The 26,757-nt window shown below is 38.6% G+C and overlaps 1 protein-coding gene across 1 annotated transcript in view; it reads left to right on the forward strand.

Annotated features, from left to right (window-relative positions):
* Nucleotides 1-26,757, forward strand: part of LOC110193917 (myosin-13) — a 138,860-nt gene that overhangs the window by 13,620 nt on the left and 98,483 nt on the right. The window contains exons 6-21 of the mRNA XM_078155700.1: nucleotides 1,163-1,255; nucleotides 1,623-1,686; nucleotides 1,777-1,875; nucleotides 2,496-2,599; nucleotides 5,184-5,322; nucleotides 8,130-8,248; nucleotides 8,342-8,491; nucleotides 8,593-8,763; nucleotides 9,888-10,197; nucleotides 13,127-13,200; nucleotides 13,361-13,448; nucleotides 17,593-17,710; nucleotides 20,088-20,211; nucleotides 21,117-21,253; nucleotides 21,766-22,021; nucleotides 23,147-23,389. Coding sequence (XP_078011826.1) covers nucleotides 1,163-1,255; nucleotides 1,623-1,686; nucleotides 1,777-1,875; nucleotides 2,496-2,599; nucleotides 5,184-5,322; nucleotides 8,130-8,248; nucleotides 8,342-8,491; nucleotides 8,593-8,763; nucleotides 9,888-10,197; nucleotides 13,127-13,200; nucleotides 13,361-13,448; nucleotides 17,593-17,710; nucleotides 20,088-20,211; nucleotides 21,117-21,253; nucleotides 21,766-22,021; nucleotides 23,147-23,389 — 2,289 coding nt within the window. The remainder of the gene's footprint in view (nucleotides 1-1,162; nucleotides 1,256-1,622; nucleotides 1,687-1,776; nucleotides 1,876-2,495; nucleotides 2,600-5,183; nucleotides 5,323-8,129; nucleotides 8,249-8,341; nucleotides 8,492-8,592; nucleotides 8,764-9,887; nucleotides 10,198-13,126; nucleotides 13,201-13,360; nucleotides 13,449-17,592; nucleotides 17,711-20,087; nucleotides 20,212-21,116; nucleotides 21,254-21,765; nucleotides 22,022-23,146; nucleotides 23,390-26,757) is intronic.

Raw genomic sequence — 26,757 nt, forward strand, 5'->3', positions numbered from 1 at the left:
AAGACATGGAATCCAATACAGAAGATGAGAAAGAACTTAATTACTAGAACAGCTTACAAAGTAGGGAGTTAGTCCCAAGGAACAAAACAATAATCCAGAGTCTAGAATAGGGTTGCAAGTTTAGACAGTACTATAAAGCTGAAATTTTAAACTATATATCTAAGGATCAATGTATTTCTCTTATCTAGGAGCTGGATTAATTACAGATCCTGAGGGCCTGAACATGCAGGTGATGGGTGATAAAGCAACCATAACTTAGACAGAAAGCATGATCTCAAAGATTCCTCCCAACTTTAATAATTAAAGATTTTTGATGACTAGACAGTAAAAAAGGTTAGGAAAAGAAAATTTTACAAAGCTGAGCAGCACAATGTAATAGAGAGAGTTTTGGATTTGCAGTCAGAAATGCTGAGTTCAAATTCTGGCTCTATAATTAAGTAGCTATGGGACCTTAACCTTAAGTCACTCTAATTCTCTGGATCTTCGTTTCTTCATCTATAACATAAAGAAATTGGACTAGGGTTCCAAGGTCTTCTCCAGCTGTAAAAAAACCTATGAAATTGGGATATGTGTCCAGATTGGGATCTGGACAATACTAAGACAATACTAAGCCAAAGAAGGGAAATGTTTTAATAGCACCTGCTGTGTGCCAGGCACTGTGCAAAGCTGTTTACATGTCATCCTCTCTACAACCCTGGGAGGTAGGTGCTATTATTATCCTCATTTTACAATTGATGAAATTGAGACACACAGGATGACTTGCCCAAGGTCACTCAGCTAGTATGTGTTTGAGGTTGGATCTAAACTTGTCTCCCTGACTCCAGGCTCTCTATCCACTGTACAACTTAGCTGCCTGAATGTTTAAGATTCTCCTATCTAGGGTCCAAATTTTTCTCTGAGCTGAAAGGCAGCTAAAGAAGCCCAAGCTATGGGCCTTGATAAACACAAGGACAGAAGACAGAGAGATCATTATGGTAACAAGCAAGTCAGGTAAAGTTAATTACTTTAAACTTCTGTCTGAAACAGACACTAAATTAGACCCCAAATTTACCTTCTCCATGAAAGTTTACTTATCCACTTTCTTAAATTACTAAGAGCTTGTTACTGAATCAGAAATAAAGTCAGAGTTGCTGTTGTGTTCTCTTCCTATTGTGATTATTAGGGAAACTTGGAAGATCAAATCATCCAGGCAAATCCGCTTCTGGAGGCCTTTGGAAATGCCAAGACTGTGAGAAATGACAATTCTTCACGCTTTGTAAGATAATTTTCTTATTACTACTTGATTCCTAAATGCTTTGCAAATACACCTAAATTCTAGCCTGGAGCTCTATCTGTGGTACTGAGAGATGTTTATTCAGTGCAGATGCTGAGAAAGAGAAAAACAATTTAGCCCAACATTTCCCAGGTCATATGCCCTTGGGCCCATTTCATAGCCTTGTTACTAATCAAAGAAAAGCTTTGGGTCCAGTGAAGAAACACCCTCAAATTAATATTTTAACTCAATGAATAAATCCAGGGTTCCCAATATCCCAAGTCAGAATTTCAGAAACAGCTTCTTTAGCCTTTGTGCAATCTCTACTATATATCTATTATAGTAACCTAGTGTCTTATTTGCTAAACAGGGGAAATTCATTAGGATTCACTTTGGAGCCACAGGAAAACTGGCCTCTGCTGACATTGAAACTTGTGAGTCTAGGTGCACCCTGGGCATCTTACTTTCACTGCATTGGATTTTCACAGGATTCTGACCATCAGCTTTTTCTCTTATTCTTTCAGATCTCTTGGAAAAATCCAGAGTGACATTTCAGTTGTCCAGTGAGAGAAGCTATCACATTTTTTACCAAATCATGTCCAATAAGAAACCAGAGCTCATTGGTAAGTACCTAGAAATGCTCATTCTTTGCTTCTGGGCCCATAAATGCTTGTTGGAAAAGTAAAGTATCATTAGAGTTAACTACACATGATCTTTTTTCAAAATGAATTTTATTGATGTATTTTGTTTTTTATATCACCTTCATTTCTTGTTTTAACTTTATTTTCAATTCATGGAATAAAACAAGCATTTCCATAACACAGTACAATAAAACTATAAATCTACCATATACAACTTGCTATTCCCTCCAAATATACAACAAATTTATCATGTAAATTTCTTTTTTTCCCTCTCCTCCCCATCCTAGAGATGTCTACCATTAGATACAAATCACCTTATATCACCTTCATTTACGAATTTCCCCCCTTCCCTACCAGTGAGCCATTCATTTTAACAAAAAGCAAAACAGAGAAGAAAAGCATTTCCACAGAACTAGCCAATATGTCAACCAAGACTGACAGCATATGCAATATTCTCCATATCTTTGTAAATGAGGGAAAGAAATACATTTTTTCCATTTTTTCTTCAGGCTTAAACAGTGTTCAGTCCTTTTTAAAAAAAAATTCTTTCCTTTTGCATTGTTGCTATGTGTGATTCTAAGGGGAACTATTCTGCTTCACAGACCTGCTTCTCATTTCAACCAACCCCTATGACTTTCCCTTTGTAAGTCAGGGAGAGCTCACAGTGGCAAGCATTGATGACGGTGAAGAGCTATTGGCCACAGATGTAAGTATGTTATTTTTTAGAAAAAAAACCATAGAATGTCAGAATTAGAAGGAAGCAGGGGTTTTCTAGTTGTAGAAAATTCATATCAGATTTGGAGCTTGTAGGGACTTTTGAGAGCAATTAAAACCCCTAATTTGTCACAAATAAAGAAACTGAAATATAGAGGGAAGAAGTAACTTGACCACTTCCCCTACATGGTAAATACTTAATAATTATTAGATTGACTTGTAGTCACACAACTAGAAAGTAAAAGTCAGATTTGGAACTCAGATCTCAGGGCTTCTAGGCTAGTGTGATTCCATTTAGAAAATACCCCCAACATAGAAACACAGTAAACCCCTATAAAATGGACTTTAGTCCACAGTCAAGTAAAAAGTAAAAATCCTTGTGTTTATGCTTTTAAGCGTTTCATATTTTTAAAATCATTATCTCAGAAGAGCTTCCCTAAGAAGTGTCAGGATCCTCTCTCTTTTTACTATTAGGAGGCACCCCCATTTTCTAGAGCTAAGGTCCAGCAAGCAAGTTGTGCTCTAAGATTGGCATAACAACAATCCTTTGTGCTCACTCTCTGAATGAACTCTGATACAGCAAAATCCCACTTCTGACACCAAACTGTCAAGTCTGAAAACAAATGACCAAAATGTCACAGAGGTTATGCAACTATTGTTAACTCTGAAAATAACAAAGAGCTCACACAGGTTATTACATCCACAGTTAACTCTGAAAAATATCAGAGAGCTCAGACAAGTTATTACAACCAGAGTTAACTGTGGTCATTTGTTTTCAGACTTGACAGCAGTAGAAATAACAAGTATTACTTTCAACCTCATTTGACAGACAAAGAAACAATCACCTGAGAAGTTTAAGTTACTCATCTGAGGTCACAAAATCAAGATGAGTGGCAGAGCTGAAATTAGAATTCAGATCTCTTGACTCTCAGTGCCTTACATTGCAGTCTCTAATCCTTACTCACAATCTGCACTCACCTCCTTAACTAACATTACCTTTTTTCTCATTTCCCCAGAGCTCCAGATTTCCTCAGTGACTCCTTTTTTAGGCACACAGCCTCCAATCTCAAGCCCTCTGGTTCTTCAACATATGAAAATTTTATCAATGGGCTGCTTCCTCCCATGAAAACTATAGATGCATGTAGTTAGGCCATGTCTTCCAAGTTGCGCTATACCTAGGAAAAAATCCCAGCCTAGACATAAGGAGCATCACTCTGTAGCCTCATGTCCATTCTTCCTCTTATGACACAACATAGAATCTCTCTCTTAAAAAAAGTTAAAAACTCAGGGAAGAAAATTAATTTTAATTTTTAAATATGCATTTGTCATTAAGAAGGCTGTGTTGTTGGGCAGATGGAGATGGTTGCAAAACCAAACCAACAGGCACAGCATGCTCATTTACTTCCTCTATAAAATGAAGATGGAACTCAGTGGTGTTCACCCAGTGGAAACAGCACCAGGTTTGAAGCCTGTAGACATAAATTCATATCCCAGCTCTACATTTACTACCTAGGTGAGGATGGGAAGTAGCTGTGATTTCGCGGCAAGAAAACTCTTCACTAAAAATCAGAAGACCTGGATTCAAATCTCAGCTTGGCCCCTTGCTAACTATGTGTTTAAGTCTCTTAATAACTCTAGGCCTCAATTGATTAATTTGAATTGAGAGGACTGGATTCTAATTCAGGAGTTCTTTACCTAGAGTCCATGATTTTGGTTTTTAAAAATATTTTCATAACTGCATTTCGGTATAATTGGTTTCCTTTGTAATTCTATGTATTTTGGTTTATGCATTTAAAAAATGATTCTGAAAAGGAATCATGGACTTCACCAAGCTAAAGGGGCTTCTGATGCAATAAGGTTAAAAACCCCTGGGATGATCTTTAAAGTCTCTTCCATCTCTAACATTCTATGCTTCTATGATTCCCAGATTCCAAAAGGGTTAGGAATCACTACCTCTTTAAAATTAAGGCAGGCCACTTTTTAGTTATCTTCCTCTATACATCCCATGAGATCAGAGTCCCTCAGTGGTTTTCAGTCCTCACAACAGCCAGAAAACAAATTCATAAACAATAAACGGGCACAATTGGAGAGCAAAGATCCCAAACAGCTTTATACTAGGAAAATTCAAAATCCTCCCAACTGATCCTCCCAATTCATATCAAAAGAGAAAAAAATTGAAATCCCTAACCTACGGTGTACTGAAGCCAGCTCTAGAGCCTTTTATTAAGTTTTCATTGTGAGTATTTACTCCTCAGAAAACAGGCAAACTATAGATGAGGTTTGACTTACTCTTTTGGTGATTGTCTAGATGTAAAAAAGTGATGGAATGTTCATATGCGGATTAAGCTTAAAAATGTGTTACATGTACATTTTTTCCATTGAGCAGATTGTTAAATACCAACTTAACAGTTAAATACTGCTGTCCCTACTTCATCCCACTCTGGTACATAGTTGTGTAAACATGCACACACGCTCCCTCCCTGCTAAACCAAAAGTGAAGCCAAGGTCTTTTCCTAGAGAAGAGATTTTTCTGAACCCCTGTGACCCACTAGGAATATGATCCTTCTTACCTTCAGAATGCCATAGACATTCTGGGCTTTACCTCAGAAGAGAAAATTGGAATCTACAAGCTGACAGGGGCTGTGATGCATTATGGGAACATGAAGTTCAAGCAGAAACAGCGAGAGGAGCAGGCAGAGCCCGATGGAACTGAAGGTAAAGCCATTGGACCAGACCATGAGGTCATGGTCCTCCCTCTAGAAATGAGTTCACAAATTGACAAGACTGGGAGAAGTATACCTTACTTTTAGTTTCTACTACATTTCTGAAAACTACATAGACACAGAATTTTGGTCAAATTAAATCATATTTATGCATAAAGGGGATCTTACTATCTAAAGAAATCCTATACTATATATAAGATATGTGTGTATACACACATGTATGTATGTATGTATGTATAAGAAATCCAAAAATCTTTTTGACTCTAGGACTTACAAAAGAAGAAAAAATTCTTTCCACTTTATATTTTTAAGCTAGGATTTTTTAAATATAAACTTTTCTCATAGTGAAGACAGAGCCTGGCCCATAGTAGACCCTTCATAAATGTTAATTAACAGTTAAGGACAACACCATTTTTCCAGTTACATAATTTGAATAGAATGGAATTAGAGTTGAAAGAGAGTCTTTTAACTAATTCTGCGATTATGGATAAGCCATGGATAATTTCTCTCTGCTTCAGTTTCCTCCTCTGTAAACTAAAGATGGAAGGAAGGAAGGAAGGAAGGAAGGAAGGAAGGAAGGAAGGAACGAATGAACGAATGAATGAATGAACAAAACAGTAGTTATTACTGTTATTTTATTATATATTCATAAAATATTTATATGAGAGACAATATGGTATAGTAACTAGAGTAATGGCCTCAGCATCAGGAAGACTTGAGTTCATATCTCTCCTCTGAACACACTGTCAATGTAATTCTGACAAGTCACTTAATCTTTTAGTGACCTAGGCAACTCTCTGAGACTAAATTGCAAAAGAGTTATAGATATTCATTGATAAAGGGAATTTCTCCTCTGAGAGTTCCTATACCTAATAAATTATAAATCTAGTTCAATTTTTAATAAATCCTTATTGATGGAAGAAGGAAAGAAAAGAAGGAAGGAAGCCTGGTTCATATTGTGGGGGGGAGGGGAGAACAGTTGAATATCAAAGATTATCAAAGATGTTAGGAGAGGATTGGTGGTTAGGAAGCAATTGAAGCTAACCCCTCCATTCTCTCCCACTGTAGGCAATTTTGGGGGAGAAGGGGATTGGAGGTGAGGAAAGACACAGTCCAACTCCCCCCTCCAGTATGATATCTTACTGCAAATATTAATTTTTTCAGTTAAGGACAACATCATTTTTCCAGTTACAACCAAAGAGTCAAGAGTCATATGCTCTATTCTTGGGGGGCTTTTTGTTCTTTTTTTTAGGCAGTTGGCATTAAGTGACTTGCCCAGGGTCACACAGCTAGTAAGTGTCAAGTGTTTGGTCTGAGGTCAAATTTGAACTCAGTTCCTCCTGACTTCAGGGACAGTGCTCTTTCCACTGTGCCACCTAGCTGCCGCAATATGCTCTATTCTTCACTCTTACCTCTCTTATCTAATCAGTTACCAAGTCTTGTTAACTCTACTTCTTCACTATTTCTTTCATCTGTCCCATTGTTTCTGTTCGCACCATAGGTCCTCTTCTCTCTTAACTAGATTATTGCAATAACCTCCTAACTGGTCCCCCTCACTCCAGGCTCTTCCCTCTACAATCCCTCCTCCTCGTGACTAACAAATGGATGTTCCTGAAGCAGTTCTTTCTCTGTCCCTGCCTTGCTCAAGAAGCTGCCATAGTTCTCAATTGCTTCTAGGATAAAATTCTAACTTCTCTATTTGGGATTTAAAACTCATGATCTGGTTGCCACTCTCTTTCCAATCTCATTACACATTCCCTGCCCTTCCTCTCTACCCCCTACCCCACTCCACATTCTACATTCAAGTCAAGCTACCCATTTTTTTTTCCATATGCAACATTACATCTCCCATCACAGTTGATCCCTTATTCCTGGAAGATTCTCTTTCCTCCATTCCTGCAATTTCTCACTCCCTTCAAGAATGAGTCTAGCGATACTTCCTACAAGCAGCCTCACTTGATTCTTTCATGCTGTAAGCATTGCTCTACAAATAAATAAAATAAAAAATAAAAATAAATCTAATGCTTTCTATTTATTTTTATTTTATTTTGTATTGCTTTATCTAAGCTTCTTGAGCCTGGGGACAGTTTCGTTTTTATCTAGGTATTCCCAGTGCTTAACACAGTATCTAGCATGTAGTAAGTGCTAAAGCGATGCTTTTTGAACTGAAAAATATACATTAGCTATTTTCTGCATCCCTTCTGCTTTTAATATTTAAAACTTTTAGATTTACAATGACCTTCTTACAAACCTTTGTTAGGTACACTCCAATATTAGCCAGAGAGCTGTAATTCCTATGTCAAATAAGATGTTATTTATAAAGTGCTTAGCACAATGCCTGGTACTTATTATTGTTATTGTTATTAGTATTATTATATGTTACAACATAGTCCAGAAAAACAAATCCCATTCTCAGAAGCTATCTTCTCAACCAGCAATTTCTAAATCTGCCTTTCTTTCTAAAGTCCTTGCTTTTGATTGGCAGCACTTATAAAAAGTATACTTTTGCCATTTGGATCTTCAAATTCTTGCTCAAGAAGCAGTAACTTTTAGTCTGGGCTCTAATCCTCACAGCTGTGTTGTCATAGATTAGTCACCTTGTATTTGTGCTACATATGTCACAGTGCTATTCAGAAAGCACTTGGTACACCCTAAGGTGCTAGAGAGATGAGTTACAATTACATATCACGTATCTGTGTATGTGATGTATAAGTAAAAAAGTCAGAGAAAATTCCAAGGCTTAGTTGGACACCAGGAGATGGCCCATTGGGACTAAACCTTTTTCTGTTGTTGTCATAGTGGCTGATAAAGCTGGATACCTTATGGGTCTGAATTCTGCTGAAATGCTTAAAGGTTTGTGCTGTCCAAGGGTGAAGGTTGGAAATGAATTTGTGACTAAAGGACAAAATGTTCAACAGGTAACTTTTACTGCTTTGAATCAGTTCTATTCTAGGATTTGTATTATGGCTATAAAAATGCTCATTTGGAGCCCTGGGTGATCTTTCCTAAAGGTGATTAATTCTGTGGGTGCTCTGGCTAAAGCTGTCTATGAGAAGATGTTCCTGTGGATGGTCACTCGTATCAACCAGCAGCTGGACACCAAGCAGCCCAGACAGTACTTCATCGGAGTCCTGGACATTGCTGGCTTCGAGATCTTCGACGTGAGTAACCAAATTCTATATATATCAGTCTACATCCTAACTTGATTTACCTTAGCATTGCTTGTTTCTTTAGTCTCACTCAAAGTGTTTGATTCACTCAGTTCAACAGCCTGGAGCAGCTGTGCATCAACTTCACCAACGAGAAACTGCAACAGTTCTTCAACCACCACATGTTCGTGCTGGAGCAGGAGGAGTACAAGAAGGAAGGCATTGAGTGGGAGTTCATTGACTTTGGGATGGACCTGGCTGCCTGCATCGAGCTCATTGAGAAGGTTAGAAAAACTCCTCTTATTATGAAGAATAAATAATGAGTTAACTATATCTGCATAGTCACCAATCTGCCTTGGCTAGATTATCATTTAGTTGCCATAACTATATTCCATGTTCCATATGTTCTGAATGTGTTAGATGTTACCAAGTTGATGGCTTTGAGTTCAAAGAAAACTAGACACTGTTGCTCAGAGCACATTTCAGAAACCCAGACATCCTCACAGGAAATATCTCAATGCCGGCAAGGGAGGCTATGGCATTTGCTTTTTAGCCAGATTGCCCAAAACCCTTAAGAGTAGCCCTATGATGATGAGGTGACGTGACACAAAGCTAGGAGTGAATGAAGGTAAGGAAGGAGACTTTCATACTGAGCATAGCTGTGGGAGGGGGGAAATTGCATAATCAGGATGAGGCTACAGTTTGGGAAGGAGGATATTTAAAAATCACATTTCCTAAATCCTGAAGTGGTCTTCAGCATTTGGCTCAAAGATACTATATCTTTAGAAACTAATTCCTCTTATTGGCTCAATGTGGGCAGGAATAGGTAAAGGTAGGAGGGGAGAGGAGACTGGAGGGGATTGCCTTTCCACTCTAAAATCACCTAAATGACTTTTTCTAAGAACAGGAAGTATCTATGGCTAAGGAACTGTAATGCTGCCATTGGAGTATCATGAAAAAAGCCTTGAACTCTGAGTTAGGAGGGCTGAGTTTGAGTTCCAACTCTGATGCTGATTTGTTTGTGTGGCCTTAGATAATGTGCTTGACTTCTTGCAATTTCCTCTTCTTTAAAACTCTGTTAAATGGGGAAAATAACACTTGCAGAGCTTACTTCCCAGGGTTGTTACTAAGATATTATTTTGTAAATTAAATGCTCTAAAAATACGAGATACTTTTAGCTAGATGGAACTGAGTAATAAAAAGCATTTCTTTGCCTTAGGTCTTCAGTTTCTTGGTGCTACTGTAGACTTCCCTCATAGGCATTGGTTAGTTTCATTCTAGACTCCTGCTAGAATTGGGATTTAGCAGCTCTGGTCTTACTCGCTTCTTCCAATTATAGTGTGCTTGATGCATATGACCTTTCTAAGGAGGAAAAAGAGAAATCAAGTGTCTGTTACCTTCCTTTCAGCCAATGGGCATTTTCTCCATCCTGGAAGAGGAATGTATGTTCCCCAAGGCAACAGACACTTCTTTCAAGAACAAGTTGTATGACCAGCACCTTGGCAAATCCAACAACTTCCAGAAACCCAAGCCTGCCAAAGGGAAGGCTGAGGCCCACTTCTCCCTCGTGCATTACGCTGGCACTGTGGACTATAACATTGCAGGCTGGCTAGACAAGAACAAAGACCCCCTGAATGAGACTGTGGTTGGGCTATACCAGAAATCTTCACTGAAGTTGCTTTCTTTCCTTTTCTCCAGCTATTCTGGTGCAGAATCAGGTATGATCTCTTTCCTGCATGGAAGCTCTGCAGTCAAATCTCAGATGCCTTTATATATAGCAATCTCTACAACGAAAGACCAAATACAGTAGAGTTCGATTTGTCCACTTATTGTGGGTATCTCCTGTTCCTTTTCTTCTTCCTCCTCCTTACCAGACTGGAACCCAGGTTTCAGAGATGATGTTTGCCACAGAGTTTAGGCTTGATTAAGTAACAGGAGTTTTTTTGTGGAATTCTGCCTGTGATTTGTTGTGGTACTTTGTGTAGGCACCCTTAATTAACGAACTAATTAATCAATGCTTATGGAATGAATAAATTAATGGATGCCACAAAGACTAAGGAGAAGCTCACTAATTCCAAATATAGATGGGGAATTAAATTTAATGACTTTGAAAAGTGAAAATTTCAATTGTAAAATACTTTTAAAGGAATGCAATTTTATTGCTTCTGAGCATCTATTATACTTCATCTAAGTCAAAAGATCTATAATGGTGTTATTATGAGTTCTCCCTCTGCTGATATAAATAGCATCCTTCCCATGCCTTAATACATAGTCTTCTGTGGCCAAAAACTATTTCTCACCAGGGAGATAAACTTCTAGCGATGAAACATTCTTAATTTATCAAGGTTTATTTTTGAACAACTATGTATCGCTGGCCTTGTATTTGAAGGCCTAACCAACATTACTTGAACTATTAGGTCTTCTCCTTTGCTGGCAAAGCCTTTGAGAAACTAGAGTCAACTCCACAGCTCAGTGAAGCATCAATGTATAACTTAAGGCATGTAAAGCCCTTCAAAATATGCCTTCTACCTACCTCTCCAGACAAATTTTATAAGGAATTTAATAAAGTATCTCATATGATTCTTGTGAAAAAGATAGAGTGGCATAGGCCAGATGATAATGATAATACAGTTCAAAGTATGTAGAACTCTTTGAATGTCTACATAATAGTCACTCATAAATCAGTGTGAATTTGGCAAGAGGTCTCCAGTGGCTAGCTCCAGGGATCTGCTTTTCACCCTGTGCTGTTTATCATTTTTATGAATGACAGATAGCACTCTCATCAGATTTACAGACAATACAAAGCTAGGAGGGATAGCTAAAACATTGGATGACAACATAATGATGCAAAAATGTCTTGAGAGGCCAGAAAGTATTGGCTACAATTGAATGTTTAACAACTTTAGTAAGAATAAATGTAAGTTCTTATGCTTGTGTCAAAAAAATATAACTTCATATTTACAAAATGTGGGAAACAAGGTTTGAGAGAAATTTGCTTTAAAAAAGAACTAAGCGCTTTATTAAAGTCAACAGTGTGACATGGCATCCAATTTTTTGCTAACGCAATCTTTAGCTACATTAAGGGAGAAATAACTTTCAGAAATAAGGAGATGGTACGTTGCCCTGATTAAACTCTATCTCTCATAATTTTTGGTTCTGGGCACCACCATTTAGGAAGGACTTTGATAAACCAAAGAACATGCAGAAAAGCAACCAGGGCAATGAATGGCCTTGAGCCCATGTCATGTGAGGGTCAGTAGAAGGAACTAGTAATACTTAGCCTGGAGAAAAGAAGACTTTTTCATGGGGGACATGATAGTTATTTTTAGGTATTTGAAGGGTTGTCATGTGGAAAAGGAATCGGGCCTGTTTGGTTTGACCCCAGAGGGCAGAACCAGGAGTAATTAGCATTATCAAAAATGGAATGGGCCACCTTGCAAGGTAGAGGGTTACCTGTCACTGGAAGCTTTCCAGCAGAGGTTGTATGACCGCTTATTAGTTGTGCCATAGTGAAAATTTCTCAGAAATTCTGAAAGTTCCTTACATTTTTTTCAAGCCAAACTAGACTACTAGCTCTTTGTCAAACTTGGTAACACAATGACACATGTAAGTACGTCGAGTGGTATTTGAACCCACGTCTTCCTGTCCTCAATCCACTACAGCCTGGTCAAAGAGACCCTATAGAAAAAGTGGATCAGGCTCAAGGGCCCCTCTGACTGGGTGTTTCAATCCAAGTCTTTGTGGAAAGAGAGTTTTCCAGGTGCAATAAAAGGGGCTTTGACAAGTTGTGTTTTTGTGTAGAAAATCTGAATTCTGTACACTCACATAGACAAGTAATATTTTAAAGTAGTAAGTAGATTTTACAGCTGGGGATGAAATGAGTGGAAATATAATCTGGAAGAGATGTCAAAGAAAGGAGATTCAGAGAAAGAGTATAAATTAGAATCTGAGTATATTGGTGTCTGTAATCAGAAACCTCAATTCATTCTCTCGTTCAGAATTTGTGATAAAGTAGATAGGCTTCTTATGAATATAAAGAACAGAATAATTGTGGCACTGAGACTTTCACATTTATGTACTTTATCATTTGGGCCTTTTGAAAATTGTCTTTTTTTCATTTTTTAATTTGACTTATTGGTATCCATCTGTATAATAATTTATAATATTTTAATTATGCAAGACATTGTGCTGGATACTAGGAATATTTAGACAAAAACAAAATAGTTCCTGCCCTCAAAGTGATTATATTCTACTAGGGGAATATATAGGCATAGAGAAACAAAGTCAAGATGATTTAGGGAAGGAGAGAGCACTAGCAATTGGGGAATAGTGGTGTGGAGGGTGCAAGAAAAACCAGATGATAGGTTGTACCGTATAGGTATAAGGAAGCTAGGGATACTAAGATGTAGACACAGGAGGGAATACATTCTAAAAATGAGGGGTTGCCTATGTATGCAAAGACAATAAGAAGACCTGGGTTCAAATACCACTGGAGCCACTTATAAGCTATGTGACCTTGGACTCATGTAAAATTGGAGTGGGGTGGGGCTAAGAAGCCTCAAAGGTCCCTTCTAGATTTAAATGTATGATCTTACTCTTTTTTTGAAAAAAAGCATTCTATGGCCCAATCTCTTTGTTTCCTCCAAGGTGACTCTGGTGGCAGTAAGAAGGGCGGGAAAAAGAAGGGATCTTCCTTTCAAACTGTATCGGCTGTGTTCAGGGTATGTCGTTGCCCCTTTCCCTTTGATTTCTCTCTCCCTGCCACACAAATCCTTCCCCACCCCTAGCTCACTTGGTCATTTGTTTTGGTGTTCATTGACATGAAGTGAAAAAAAAAACATCTTGCAAAAATAAAATTCCTTAATTTGGTTTGTGTTACAGGAGAATTTAAACAAGCTGATGACCAATCTAAGGAGCACTCACCCTCATTTTGTGCGCTGTCTAATTCCTAATGAGACAAAGACGCCTGGTGAGTAGACGATCTGTTAGACAGATAGCCATTTGATTTTGGCTCTTAAAATGTTATTACATGTTTGGCAACAGCAAAGCCAGCATAAATAATGTGCGCTATAGTTTGCCAGATCTAAAAAATATCTGCTTTCAAGTAGCTTATGTTCCAAAGATGACTAAAATAGAAAGGACATGAGGTGTTCCAGTAGAAAGTGGAGTGATCATTTTCCTGTGAGACAGCTAGATTGACAAAGAGCAAAGTGTGCAACCTGAGGTCAGGAAGACCTGCGTTCAAATCCTGCCTCAGACACTTACTAGCTGTGTGACCCTGGGCAAGTCACTTAACTTTTGTTTGCCTCAGTTCCTCTTCTGCAAAATTGGGATAATTATAGCACCAATCTGTTGTGAGAATAAAATGGGACATTTGTAAAACATTTTTCCAACTTTACAGCATTATACAAATGCAAGCTATTAGCTATTGCTTCCTTTCCCTCCATTCTCTTCCGCTACTCACTTATATCACTCATAGAATCATGGATTATTAGAGCTGAAAGACATTTCTTCCTCTTTATTCCCTCAGAATTGATTCATATAGCTGTGCTGATTAGAATAGAAGAGATCAATGTAGAATGTTTAGAGCTGAGGGAGTCTTTAAAGATTATCAATCCAACCAATCCTCCCATCCCCTTTCCCCCACATTGCTCAAGAAGGGAAGTGACTTGACTAAGGTCATATAGCTTCTCACTGGAGTAATGAGTGCTAGAACCTAGGTCTCCTGGCTTTTCTGATCACTTTACCCACACTTGCTCCTATTTGGCTTTGTGGTTGTTCTTTAGTTGTTTCATGGATCTGCCCTGGCCCCATGTCTCTTTGTCTCTCTATATATTTATCTATGACTACATGTATCTCTCACCCTTTCTCTCTATCATCTGTGTTTCCCTGTCTGTATTCATGTCTCTCTCTCTGTCTGTCTCTGTCTCTTTCTGTGTTTGCCTCTCTCTGTCTGTCTCTCTGTGTGTCTGTTTCTCTGTCTCTGTCTCTCTGTCTCTCTCTCTCATCAACTGAGCTGAGCCCTAGGTTCTAACATGACCAGTTTGGATACAATCTTGGAAGAAAGAGAAGTTCTCACAAATTCTTCCTAACCTGTGCCCTCCCCCAAGAAAATGGGTACTGTAGTACCTATTAATCTAGGTACTAATATCATTATTTGGTTTGTCTTATTCTCCCCCCCAAAAGGGCTCAAGTCCCCTCAAATCACTCAGGCTTTACAAAACATTGAACAAAAGATAAATTTCATTGAACCCAACAGAAAAAGCAGAATTCATCCAGAAAACTAGCCTTCCTTATCTGGAGGGCATTGAATGACCTTTCCTTCTGATGAACTCCTCCTTTCCTCAGGACTTATGCAGTCCACTTGGTTCATAGCATCTGTGAAGCAAGAGGTCTAGGTTGCTCCCCAGTAAATGTAGTTCCTGCTATGGATATCTTTTCCTTTTGAGGGCAAGTGGAGTGGCCTGAGGATTATTCTTTCCAAGTGAAGATGTATATGTACATCTATACTTCCATCTTTATTTGTCAATGTTCCAAAATCTTTGCCTCTTACTCTCTTCAAGGATTCAATTTCCTGACCTCAGACCACATATCTTTCCTCATCTTTAGCTGACACTAGCCATTGGTAGATAGATAGATAGGTAGATAGATAGATAGATAGATAGATAGATAGATAGATAGATAGATAGATAGATTATAGATATAGATATAGATATAGATATAGATATAGATATAGATATAGATATAGATATAGATATAGATATAGATATAGATATAGATATAGATATAGATATAGATATAGATATAGATATAGATATAGATATAGATACCATTGGTATATATGATTCTCAGTGGAGGTTGAGTAGATATGCAAGATTACCTTTATGTCTATAAGTCAGTTTATCCATTTTTTTTTTGCTTTTTGGTGAGGCAATTGGGGTTAAGTGACTTGCCCAGGGCACACAGCTAGTAAGTGTCAAGTGTCTGAGGCCAGATTTGAACTCAGGTCCTCCTGACTCCAAGGACAGAGCCTATCCACCACACCACCTAGCTGCCCCTCAATTTATCTTTTTACAGACAAAAGCTAATCAATAAGACAATGAAGACCCAGAGCAAGGAAACTTGTTTCTCCTCTTTGCATGTATTGGGGCATGCCCATTACATTCATAACTTCTCTAGTACCTATTACAGTGCTAGATACACATTATATGTCCAATGAATGTATGTTGATTGATTGATTAAATAATTAATGGAATGAATTAAATTATTTGCTGCCCAACAAGATTGGAAACCTTAGATAACCACAGATGGCAGGAATGTGGAATAGTTGGTAAAGGTGGAAGAGAGGGTTCATGGAAAGAGAAGAGAATTATCTAGTAGCCTTGGGTGGGGGGAGGTGGGTGGGGAGAGAGAAATACATAGCCCAACCAGAATTATTAGCATGAGATTAACAGTGAGTCAAATATTAGGAACTATATATGTTAACACAAAGATCTCTTTTGGTCTGATGGAGAAAAAGTACTTTAATTGAGAGACCTGGTGCCCTGGGCAGGTTCACAGAAAGGAAAACCAGGAACCAGGGTAAAGAATTGTGATGGATAATAATTTAGTAAAAATCATTGAAGGCAAAAACACAACTGATATGATCATTAGAGCTTACTTCAGACCACTCAAAGAGAAAGAGGAAATTTGACAGTTTGAGAAATAGACCTCAAGCCTGGTAAGGAAACATGGTATAATTATGATGAGAGACTTCAGTTATGCACACATCTGCTTGAGTTCCCTCTTTCAGCCAAAAGCAGAGCAGCTAACAATTTACTGACTTGCTTTAATGATAAATTCATCCTTTAAGAGGTAGAGAAGCCAACAAGGAGAATTTATATTCTGGATTTGGTTGTAGAAATGATAGGGACCTGGAAAGTGACCATTTAATTTTAGAACCTAAGACAGAGAAGTGCTTCACCTTTCATGCAAGACAAACCCTTCCATTCATCCATTAATCAACAAGCCTTTATTCAGAATCTAATATGTGCCTGATTTATTCTTGGTTTCCTTGATTCCCTCAGCTGGAAATAATTGTTTCTTCCTTGAAACATGAATAGCACTTATCATATTCCATTCTGTATTAAAAGTATTAGAGTTGATGAACTCTATGTTCCTTTCCAGCTCTTTCTGTGATATTGTGGTTTTCTGATTCTGTATTGTATTACATTGCATATTTGTGTATGTACTGGATTCCCTCCATTACACCCTCCACCCCCCACCAGACTATGAGAATCATGGGAAGCAAGAACCAATTTTTTTAAATCTTCCCAGAACCCAAGACAGTAATTTTGCACATAATTGGCGCTTAATTGATGGTAATTCAATGAGCTAGACAGAAGATCTTACCATTATCTGTATCACCATCATTTTATCATTGGAGATCCATACTGGAAGGATATATGGACATAGGGGAAAGAGTAAGGAAATCTCATCTCTAATCTCTGGCTATATGAATTTTCATAATCATTTCACTTGGTTTTCTCATCTGCAAAAGTGGAATCATTTATAATAATAATGAGGAGGAGGAGGAGGAGGAGGATAAAGTTCTTTTTTTCCAGCTCTAAGAAAACTTACGTTATGGTTCTACCTAGGTGCTCTCCCACCCCAAATTCAACTCCTTCTGTATATTGAATTCATGATGATAACTTTCAACTACTACCTAAGTGGACAAAACTTAAGAATTCATCTAATCCAAACCCCAATCCTGCTCAACCTCTTCTATTTTGCTGAGCTTCATAATGGCAAAACTGAGAAAACTCTAATTTTGTTACGCGGATAGCATTAAGATATCTTTCACAAGAACTGAACCAGCAGTTTTGCAATCTGAATTTGAGTGACTCAGCCTGAGAGGTAGACATCCTACTTTCCCAACCTACTTAATGGAAGAAAGAAAATATCACTTACTCTGGGATTTCCTCTCCAGCCTCTATTTTCCCTATTCCCATGCTCATCTGTTCCCTTTCTGCTTCCTCAAGTAAATGTTGAGCAATCTAAAGAATTGCCTACTGGCACATCCTTCTCCCGGGTACTTTACAAAACAAGTCCCTTTATTATTCCTGTTTTCTCAGGTGAGATGGACCATTACTTGGTCATGCATCAGCTGCGCTGTAACGGGGTGTTGGAGGGCATCCGGATTTGCAGGAAAGGATTCCCCAGCAGGATCCTCTATGCCGACTTTAAACAACGGTATTCTGCCTTTTTCCTTGATCTTATGACTTTTCTAAATTCAAACATACTTTCCCTTTTACAATCTCTAGAAATATTTCTTAGGCACGGAGTTGATGAAGATTCAAAGGCTGCTCCTGTTTTCTTTAATTGATTTTTTTAATGCATACGTTAATCCACCTGAATCTAATGGCTCACGATCAGGCTGCGCAGGCTCCCAGAAATAGTGGTTCCCAGAGGACAGGATACTCTGACGTAGCTCTGATCTCGGATATCTCTCAACCCAAACATTGCACCTTAAATTGTGATGCTGCCCAGGTTCCATGAGACACAGCTCAGGAGATATAAGCAGCTGTGTAGACAAGATAATGCTCACCTATACATGGCTCTTCCTGACTACCTCACTTCATCTTTGTGAAGAAAGCAATTTGTAAACCATAAAGAACTGCATAAGCATGAACTGTTATTATCACATAGGTACTGGGAACATACAACATTAGAAAGACAATTATCATATAAGTCATATGAAAAGCAAGAAAACCAACATGGTTATATCAATAGATGAAAAAAAAGTCTTTGACAAAATACTGCACTTATTTATGAAAAAATACTTAAATGGCATAGGTATAAAAAGGCCCTTTCTATGACAAAAGCATATGTCTAAAACCAAAAGCTAGCATTATTTATGATGGACAAATACTAGACAGTTTTCTAATAAATAGAACCATAATGCAAAGCTGCCCTCTTCTCTCAGCTATTATCTGACATAGTTCTAAATGTGCTAGAACTAGAACAACAAGAAAAGAGAAAATAATTAAATATATTATTACTGGCAGAAAGAGGAAGTAAAACTAAACTTATTTGCAAGATTGGAATAATGTTTTACTTAGAAAACTCCAGAAAGTTAGCAAACAAGCTAATTTAAAGGATTAATGGCTCCTGGGATATAGGGATACAAACCATAGCTATTATTTTTACATAGCAAAATAAAAATGAAGAAACAATGATATAAAGGGAAAATTCATTTAAAAAACTATAAAATACATAAAACATCTGGAATTCAATCTACTAAAATAATCAATAGGGGGCAACTAGGTGGCGCAGTAGATAGAGCACCGGCCCTGAAGTCAGGAGGACCTGAGTTCAAATCCGGCTTCAGACCAAACACTTGACACTTACTAGCTGTGTGACTCTGGGCAAGTCACTTAACCCTAATTGCCTAAATGAAATGAAATGAAATGAAATGAAATGCAATGAAATAAAATAATCAATGCTCATATAAAGAAAATCATAAAATATTTTACAGAAATAAAGCAGGGCTTAAATAATTGGGGGGTTATTCATTGCTCATGGTTGAGTTGTTTCACATAGTAGAAGTGATGATACTACCCAGAATAACTTATAGATTTAATGGCATGCCAATCAAATGACCAAGAGGTTACTTTGTAGTAAGCAACATAATAACAAATTTCATTGGGAGGAAAAAAGTCTAGAATCTCAATGAAACAATAAGAATAATGAGGGGGGGAAGTACACTTCTAGATCCCCAACTATATTGTAAAGCAGTAATAATAAAAATCATTTTTGTATGGGTAGAAGAGAAGGAGAAAAGTAGGTCAATGGAACAGACTGGATGAGTAAGAATCAGCAACAATAGAACTCATGAGCCTGGTGTTCAGTTAGCCCAAGAATATAAACTACTAGGGGAAAGAGAAGAACTAGAGAAAACCAGTAATTATTTAACTAACCAATTTAATATGATTGTTTAACAATAACTAGTAATAGTCATGGTGGAAATAATAATAAACCTTGCATTTTATAGCACTTTCAACATTTTTCAAGCATTTTCACTATTATCTCAATTTTGTTGAAGAAAATGAGCCAGAGAAACTAAGAGACTTTCTCTAGGCTACTTAAATTAGTTAACAGCAAGGCCAGGACTGACTATCCCCCGGGTATCTTGATTTCCCATTTTCTCAGTACCTAGGATGGGGCCACTGAGTCCCCACTCCCCATGTGGTAGTTTTCCCATGTAGCCAATGGAATTGGTTTTGATGAAAACCTTAGGAATTGATGCAACTTACCAGACTTCATAATACAGATGGCCCTATGGTACAGGGAATGTCCAATGTCTACTACTTACCAAGGCAAATAGATGTTTTTCAAAGATCAATTTTCTGTACCCTCTTAAACTACTATCCATGAGCACGTATTTAGTAAGTTCCTCTGGCTTCTTATGAAAAATCAACCTGGTGGAAAACCCTGAGACCTGAACAAAAAGTTGCATTTGCACAAACATTGAGCCAGCACAACTGTCTCAGAGCTATTGTGGTTACAATCAGATTATGACCTTGTACTCCTCCTTTCTAGGACTGACTTGTGGCTTCTCTCCTTGCAGGTACAGGATCCTCAATGCCAATGCTATTCCTGAAGGGCAATTCATTGACAGCAAGAATGCCTCTGAAAAACTTCTTTCCTCCATTGTTGTGGATCATGAACAATATAGATTTGGTCACACCAAGGTTAGAACTGCTACTATCTCTTTAGTACTACTGAAAAGAGCTGCAATATAACACTTCAGAAGACCATATGTTTATTGATTCAAATATGCTTGTGGGAGTCTTCCAGGGTACCACCACCGGAAAAGACAGATTGTGCTCTTTGTTCAGTCTAGGGGCCTTATAGCCTGCAGCGCACCCATAATATGTAGCAATAAAAAAGAATACTGACTCTAGTTAAAAGACCTAGGGGCAAACACTGTCTCTAATGTTTATTACCTGTGTAACCATGGGCAATTTTAACCTTTCTGGACTTTAGTTTACTCGTCTGTAAAATGAAGCATTTGAACTAGGGGGCCTATGAGGTCCATTTTAGCTCTAAATATGTTATCCTGTTTAAGGGATGTTGGCAAAGGAAGAAACTAGAAACTATATTCAAGGACATAGTTAAACCATATGGGAAAGGCACAGCAATTTTCAGGTATGAGTGCCAGAAAAAAAAATGAAAAAAAAAAAGCAAGAAATCAAAGAGAAATGAGCTGCATGCATGAGTAGTGGAAGAAGCTGGGGACCAGGCAATGAGCTGCTATCACCTTGGAGAATCAAAAAAGCTCGCTAGAAGGGTTCAGCCTGAACCAGAGCTAGGCCTTAGGAAACCAATGGAAGGAATTCCTACCTCAGGGACAGAGGGGTAAATGAGGGAAAGAAAAGAAGACAGGGGTTGTTGAAAGGAGTGGTGTAGATGAGCAAAGTAATGGAGTTCTTTAATTAAAATGCACCAAAGAATTGGGAAAGATGGCAGAGAGGGGAATTAAGTAAGTACATGCTTGAAAGTACATTGTTAGCTAACAGCAAAAAAGAAAAAATAGAACCCTGTGACTGGCAACATGATGAGAAACAGCTTTTATTTCTTACTCTTAAACTTACAGGTGTTTTTCAAAGCTGGTCTCCTGGGGTGGTTGGAAGAGATGAGAGATGAGAAGTTAGTGAGTCTCATTACCCATACCCAGGCTGTGTGCAGAGGTTACCTAATGCGAGTGGAATTAAAGAAGATGTCAGAAAGGAGGTAAAGGGGTCCCTTTTCCCTTTCTAATGATGAGCCCATTCTTCTCACCTGAAAAAAAATTCTTCTTAGTAAATGATGTGTCACCATTTGCTTTGGGCCTTAGAAGTTTGTGCCTCAAGGCATCAATTGCTTTATAGCCCAGGTGTTTATTCTTAATATTAGCAGAGACTCTCTCTCTCTCACCCTCCGTCTCCTTTTGTCTCTCTCTCTCCCTCTACCTCTTCCTTTCCCTCTCTCTGTCTTTCCTTCCTTTTAAAATTTGGCCAGAGTAGCTCCCCGGTTCCATAACTTTGGCTATATCCAGTAAGCAGTTATTCTGTGCAAGGCATTTTACAAGATTTAAGGATATAAAGATGAAATAAGATGCAATTCCAATACTGCAGGAGCCTATAGCCCTTCCTACATATCCTACAAGGGTACAATGCAGTTGAGAGGGCAATGTTGTTCATGGAGCAAATGGATTCAACAAGCATCACTCAATTCCATTAAGCTCTGTCCTAATTAATTTACAGAGATTCCATCTTTTGCATCCAATACAACATTCGAGCATTCATGAATGTCAAGCACTGGCCTTGGATGAATCTGTTCTTCAAAATCAAACCCCTTCTCAAGAGTGCAGAAGCTGAGAAGGAGATGGCCACCATGAAGGAAGACTTTGAGAAAGCCAAGGAAGACTTGGCCAAATCTGAAGCTAAAAGGAAAGAGCTAGAGGAGAAAATGGTCACCTTGCTACAGGAAAAGAATGATCTTGAGCTTCAGGTCCAGTCTGTAAGTAATGAAAGGATAGGGAACAGAAGGATCATATTATCAGCAATGGCCACCCCCGCAGAGTTGAGTGTTGTCTTGAAATGTTTGTAGGAAGTGAGATAAATGGGACAGGGAACACCTCAGGTCCAAATGCTGCTGTAATAAAGAGGTCTAATTACAGCTGAAGGTGAATTTTATTCCCTGCTGCCTTCTCTAAAAATAGACACCATATGCTAGGTTCTGTATCATGAGAAGCGATTACTTCTATCAAAGATACCATGGTGCCACCCAATGGCCATATAGTATAATGGCATCTTGGAACCTCCTGCTAAAATCCAATTATACCTCTCCCTTGCTATAAAAGTTAATTTCTTTTCCTTTAAATCCATTTTCCCATGGCTAGCCATTATGAAGATATGTTCTGAGAGGGGCAAAACAGCCTCCTGAATGTAATAAAGTCACTTAATAATGCAACAGCGCTTTTAAAATGAGATAACTTTTCTGATAGAACATTAGCAATAATTAGCAATGTTCCTTAAGAGAATTTGTGTTTTCCTGAATTCCTTAAGATTGCCTGGATTATTTTAGTTGCCCCAGACACACAAGCAAGCTATCTGCTCCCTATCACCAGGACTGATTTCTCCCTCATCTGATGTAACAGTCTAACTTGTATAAACAAGTTATTTGTCTGTATGTCTTACTTCCTCTACTAGACTGTGAGCTGCTGGAGATAAGGGATCATGTCTTATCACTCTGTGCATCTTCCCTACAGCATTTAGCATAGTGTCTTGCACGTTGTTAACACTCAACAACTGATTGTTGAGTTAATTGATTGAGTTTAGCATTTATTTTTTAATTTAATAATTTACTACTATAGGCCAAGTGTTGTGCTAGGTGCAGGGGATATAAAGACAAAAAATGAAGTAATTCCTGCCCTGAAGCGGCTTTACATCCTATCCAATGAATGAAAGCACCTACAATTGCCCCTGCTATATTACTGAGGCATCGGTTTTGAGACCATACTTATATCATGCCTGTATCATGCCCTCCCTTATCCTGGCTATCATATCTTAAGCTTTTAGAGAAAAAATGAACAATGCCTTCTGTGGCATTGGAGTTGAGATGACCATGGACATTTTCTTCCAGGAAACTGAAAATCTGATGAATGCAGAAGAAAGATGCGAGGGGCTAATTAAGAGCAAGATTCAACTGGAAGCTAAAATTAAAGAGCTAAGCGAGAGACTGGAGGAGGAAGAAGACGCAAATTCTGAATTAGTTGCTAAGAAAAGGAAATTGGAAGATGAATGTTCATCACTCAAGAAAGACATTGATGACCTAGAACTGACCTTGACTAAAGTAGAAAAAGAAAAGCACGCAACTGAGAATAAGGTGGAACCATCATGCTAGGAAAAATCTCTCCTCATGAGACACTTCCTGGTAGTCATATAGCGGGGAACGAGTTGAAATCGGAAGTACATTTGTTTTAGTCATAGAGATACAGGAAAAGGGGTAAAAGGAGCAACTGGAGTCCCCAAAGGCCCATTCTGTTACTCATCTTTTGCCCTGGGATGTAATTCAGTCCCAGAAGTGTAACTCCACTTCTGGCATTGAAACAGGAAACAGTGATATGACAACCGCACCAAAATTTTACTTCAGACAAAGAACATCCAACATACTGCTATCACTAGCTATAACTTGTTTTTTTTTTAAGTGATTGTTCACTTAATTATGTAAAACTGCAAAAGCCCAAGGAATGAAGGAAGGAAAAAGAAAACAATTATTAAGCATCTATTATGTGTTGGCACTGAGCTAAGTATGTTACAAATATCTCATTTGGTCCTTACAATAACCCTGGGAGGTAGTGCTATTATTATCCTCATTTTACTGATGAGGAAACTGAGGCAGACAGAGGTTAAGTGACTTGCCCAGGGTCACACATCTAGTAAATGTCTAAGACCAAGTTTGAACTCAGGTTTTCCTGACTACGGGACCAATGCTCACTCAGTGGCCTACTGTGCTACCTAACTTTCTATATAATGGGAAAATTGAAAAGTAGATGGGGAGAGTTAATTGTGGAACCAAAAAACAGTTAAGAATTATTCATTGTAAGTCCATATTGAAATGCTAAAAATAGTTTTATTTTCACTTTGAGTAAACTCAAGAGAAGTATCGCAGCATAATGCCAAAAGAATGCAGGATTTGGAGCCCCAAGCACTTAGGTTCAAGTCAGTTCAACCCTCTAGGCCTGTTTTCTTATCTGTTATATGGTTGAGAGGAGGTAAGGTAGACTACGTAGCTTCTAAGGTTCCTTCCAGCTCTAAAATATGATCAATATGTGTAGAAAACAACGCACATTTATTTAACTTTATCAGTCTTGCAAAACACTTTCCTCAAAATCCAGTGAGGGATATAGACAAAGAGATTTCCCCTTGTGGAGCTCCCTCTGGGCTTACTCCTCTCACCCCCATCCTGCACTTGGACTGGTGAGTTGGGTCTCCAGAAGGGGTGCAGCTACTCTCCCTCAGGCTTCTAGGACTAACTCTGAGTCTGGGTTTTTAGTACTGTCCTTCCCTTGCCCCAAGACCATTCACACACTTTTGCGCTCCTTGTTAATAATTAGCCAGCAGAAAGGGGATTTAAATAACAATAACAATAACAATGAGCATAAAACATTCCCCTAAATTGGGGACAAACCCTCCCTTGGCACAACTGTGTAAAGTCCCCTGGGGGCCTAGTGGTACCTCACAACTCATGGCACTGGAAATCCTTTTCTCTCTTTGTGGATTCCACCCCTTGGGTGCAGCTCCCCACTAGGGAGAAGCCCAGCTGGGACCAGGGGTTCAAGCCTCTGTTTGAGGCCGTAGCCAAAACTTCTAGAGGCATTACACTCCTTAAAGCTGCTTATACTCAAATGACCATACATGGTGTTGTCTACTTTCCCTTGCTGTCTTTCTACTCTTATTCCAGATTCTGCCATGGACCCCCATAATCTACCACTGCAATCCCACTATTGCTTCTCTGATGGGTGGATGTTGCCCTTGATGCTCTAGACCACATCTTTGCAACAGCTGCAACTGAAACCATTCTTGTAGATGCCTTAGGGGCTGCAGGAAATTCAGCAAGAGACATAAAGGCAAGTGCAGATTTACCTAGTAAAGTCTCCTAGCCCTAGTTGTCACATGGCCATGATCATGGAGGTAGGGAAAAGGACCCTTCCTAGTATCATCCTACCCTGGAGGTAGGAAAGGACCTTTACTTGCGCTACTTCTGACTGGTCAAGTGTGAGCATCTGGAAAGCTGTGCTTAAGAGAGACCTTAGCAGTCAGAAGTCATGTCTTTGACTGGCTCTACAATTCTGTAGTCATCAGCTTTTCCAGATCATCAAATAATCAAGGAACTCACAGTGATAACTGTGACCACAAGTAGACTCAACCCAAGACTTCACAAAGTTCAATTAGAAGCAAGCAGAGAATATCTGAGTACACTCTACGAACTGCCACTGAGCCTGCTCAGGCATTGCATTACACTATTCTCTAGTTAAAAATTTTCTTTCCTTGGCAAATTGAGTGATTTTTTTTTTTGCAAATTTTGCCCATATCCTCAATTCCAAAGTTTTCTAAGGTCCCAGGTAGTCCCAGGCATTGACTTGTCATCTGTTTCGCCAGTGTCATGCACAAAAGAGATTCAAAACAGTCAATGTGATACAGATCATAGAGTCGAAGAGTTAGAAGGAATCTCTAACCCATACGTGAAAGTAACTGTCATATCATCCCTGATAAGCCTCTGCTCAAACACTATCATGTAGGGATAACCACTGTCTCTTGAGGCTAGTCATTCCTCTTTTGGACAGCTGATTGTTAAGTTTTTCCTGACATCAAACTTAAATTGGATTCTTTGCACCTTCCACTCACTGCTCCTCTTCTGCCCTCTGGGGCCAAAAAAAGAATAAATCTAACTCTTTTTCTAAAAAATAGATTCTTTTCTCCAGGCTAAATATGCAGTTCCTTCAACAGATGATCATGTCTTAAACTCAAAGCCCTTCACTATCCTGATTGCCTTCCCTTCAGCTTATCATATAAAGACCCTCTTGAACACAGTTCTCCAGATAAGGACAAAGTACAATGGGATTATCACATCCTTGTTCATGAAAACTCTGCCCTCCTAGTGTAGCTCAATTATATTAGCCCATTGCGTTGGGGTTTGTTGGCTTCCACATCATACTGCTAACCTGAGCCAGGTTGGAGTTAGGGCACATATCGCAACTGGAATTCCTGTGATCTTAGACTAGTCTGTCTGCCTCCTGAGTCACTGATGAGAGAAGGAGGAGTAGATGGAATTCACATTAGTCACCAAAACTGACTAAGCTGTTAACCATTTTGATAAACCTTGGGAGATTTTCTATTATGTCTTAGACACTAGTCCAGAAGGATAATTGCTGTCATCATATCAACTAATGCCTATCTCAGTACCACAGAGGTGCATCATCAACAACTGTTATTCTCCTTTTCTTCCTCTGCCCCTTACTGGCGTATCTTTCACCTGACAGCTTCTGTATCTCCATTACGATATTCTTGAGAGTAATAGCAGCTTCTTCTGCCTTATAGCATCCAGATCTCTCCACTACAGGAAGAGCCTCAACTTATTTTTTCAAGCTCTAATTGTATAACTGTCCTTTTCCTTCCTTTCTCCTCTGTATAATGTCCCAAAGTGTTCTGGATGAAAATTCCTCTGGGTCCCTGCAGACCCCTGTAAATCAA

Source organism: Phascolarctos cinereus, unplaced genomic scaffold (genome assembly GCF_003287225.1).
Source record: "Phascolarctos cinereus isolate Bilbo 61053 unplaced genomic scaffold, phaCin_HiC Scaffold_5;HRSCAF=322, whole genome shotgun sequence".
Lineage (NCBI taxonomy): Eukaryota > Metazoa > Chordata > Mammalia > Diprotodontia > Phascolarctidae > Phascolarctos > Phascolarctos cinereus.